The sequence below is a fragment of the Sinocyclocheilus rhinocerous genome, unplaced genomic scaffold, assembly GCF_001515625.1.
Source record: "Sinocyclocheilus rhinocerous isolate Xijiao unplaced genomic scaffold, SAMN03320098_v1.1 scaffold1808, whole genome shotgun sequence".
NCBI classification, from domain to species: Eukaryota; Metazoa; Chordata; class Actinopteri; order Cypriniformes; family Cyprinidae; genus Sinocyclocheilus; species Sinocyclocheilus rhinocerous.
This window is the reverse complement of record NW_015661912.1, coordinates 302,733-304,013: the sequence shown is the minus strand read 5'-3', so window position 1 is coordinate 304,013 and position 1,281 is coordinate 302,733. Positions and strand designations below refer to the sequence as shown.

The window sequence follows — 1,281 nt, the reverse complement described above, 5'->3', positions numbered from 1 at the left end:
ATGCTACATTTCTACAAACCTGATGAAGAAACACACTCAAACACGACCTGACAGTGAGAGCATTTTCAGCACATTTGTGCCAGCGTTTGTGTGTGTGCATGAGTTAAATGCAACGTCATTAAATCACGATAATCACACACACAATCATCAGGTCCGGTTCGGTCCACGACGACAAGCATCGCAAAACTTTCCTGAGCCGTTATGATGCCCGACATGAAATCACATCAAAGCTTAATGTTCAGAGACTACACACTTTATTCAATCCAAATGACAATTACACACAGTTTTTTTTTTTTTTGTATCTTAATTGTATATCTAATGAGATTCGGTCTGTTCAGTCTGTTCATACAAAGTCAAATATCAGGCTATTTACATTTATTTAAACAGTTCAGTCAAAAACACTGGCTCAGCTAATGTGTATCTCATGCTTGGCTTCTAATGTTTGTATGAAACAGCCAATGATAACTAGTTCTACTTATGATGATGATTTTTTTTTCACAGTACTTAAATTTTCATGACAAATCATGACATTGGCTTTCATTTCCATGTCTTTTCCTCTGAGAGAAGTACCTTAACGGCCCGTACGCCCTTCATTCAGACCTCAGACACGGTCTCCAGCAGTCTCTGCAGGTTTCTGTGAATCTGGAAAAGCATGATTGTGTTGTTCAGAAGAGCTCCTCAGTGATCACCGTGGATGATCATCTTTAAACCAACTGTGATTTTATCTTCACAACGCTTATAGGAAGAGTTCACCCAAAAGATGTAAATGTGCTGTAAATGTGCTCACTCTCAGTTCATCCGAGATCAGGATGAGTTTGTTTCTTCATCAGGTTTGTAGAAATGTAGCATTGCATCAGTGTCTCACTGCAAGTGAATGGGTGCCGTCAGAATGAGAGTCCAAACAGCTGATAAAAACATCACAATAATCCACAAGTAATCCACAGCACTCCAGTCCATCAGTTAACATCTGGAGAAGACAAAAACTGAAACTAATCCAGCATTAAGACGTTTTTAACTCAAATACATAGAGTCCATAATCCATAATAATGCTTCCTCCAGTGAAAAAGTGTTCTGGTCTGAATCAGGAGAGAAATCTGCACAGATCAAGCAGCGTTTAAACAGCTCTAAACTTGAACACTTTTGTCTTCTCCATTTTACTTGTGATTGGATTACTTGTGGATTATTGTGATGTTTTTATCAGCTGTTTGGACTCTCATTCTGACGGCACCCATTCATTGCAGAGCATCCATTGCTGAGACACTGATGCAGTGCTACATTTCT

General features: G+C 39.0%; 1 protein-coding gene across 2 annotated transcripts in view; it reads right to left on the bottom strand.

Annotated features, from left to right (window-relative positions):
• Positions 1-285: 285 nt before the first annotated feature.
• Positions 286-1,281, bottom strand: part of gramd2b (GRAM domain containing 2B) — a 14,117-nt gene continuing 13,121 nt past the window's right edge. For both annotated transcript variants that reach the window (XM_016536575.1, XM_016536574.1), the window contains one exon: positions 286-642. In XM_016536575.1, the coding sequence (XP_016392061.1) occupies positions 595-642 (48 nt within the window). In that variant the 3' untranslated portion in view covers positions 286-594. The remainder of the gene's footprint in view (positions 643-1,281) is intronic.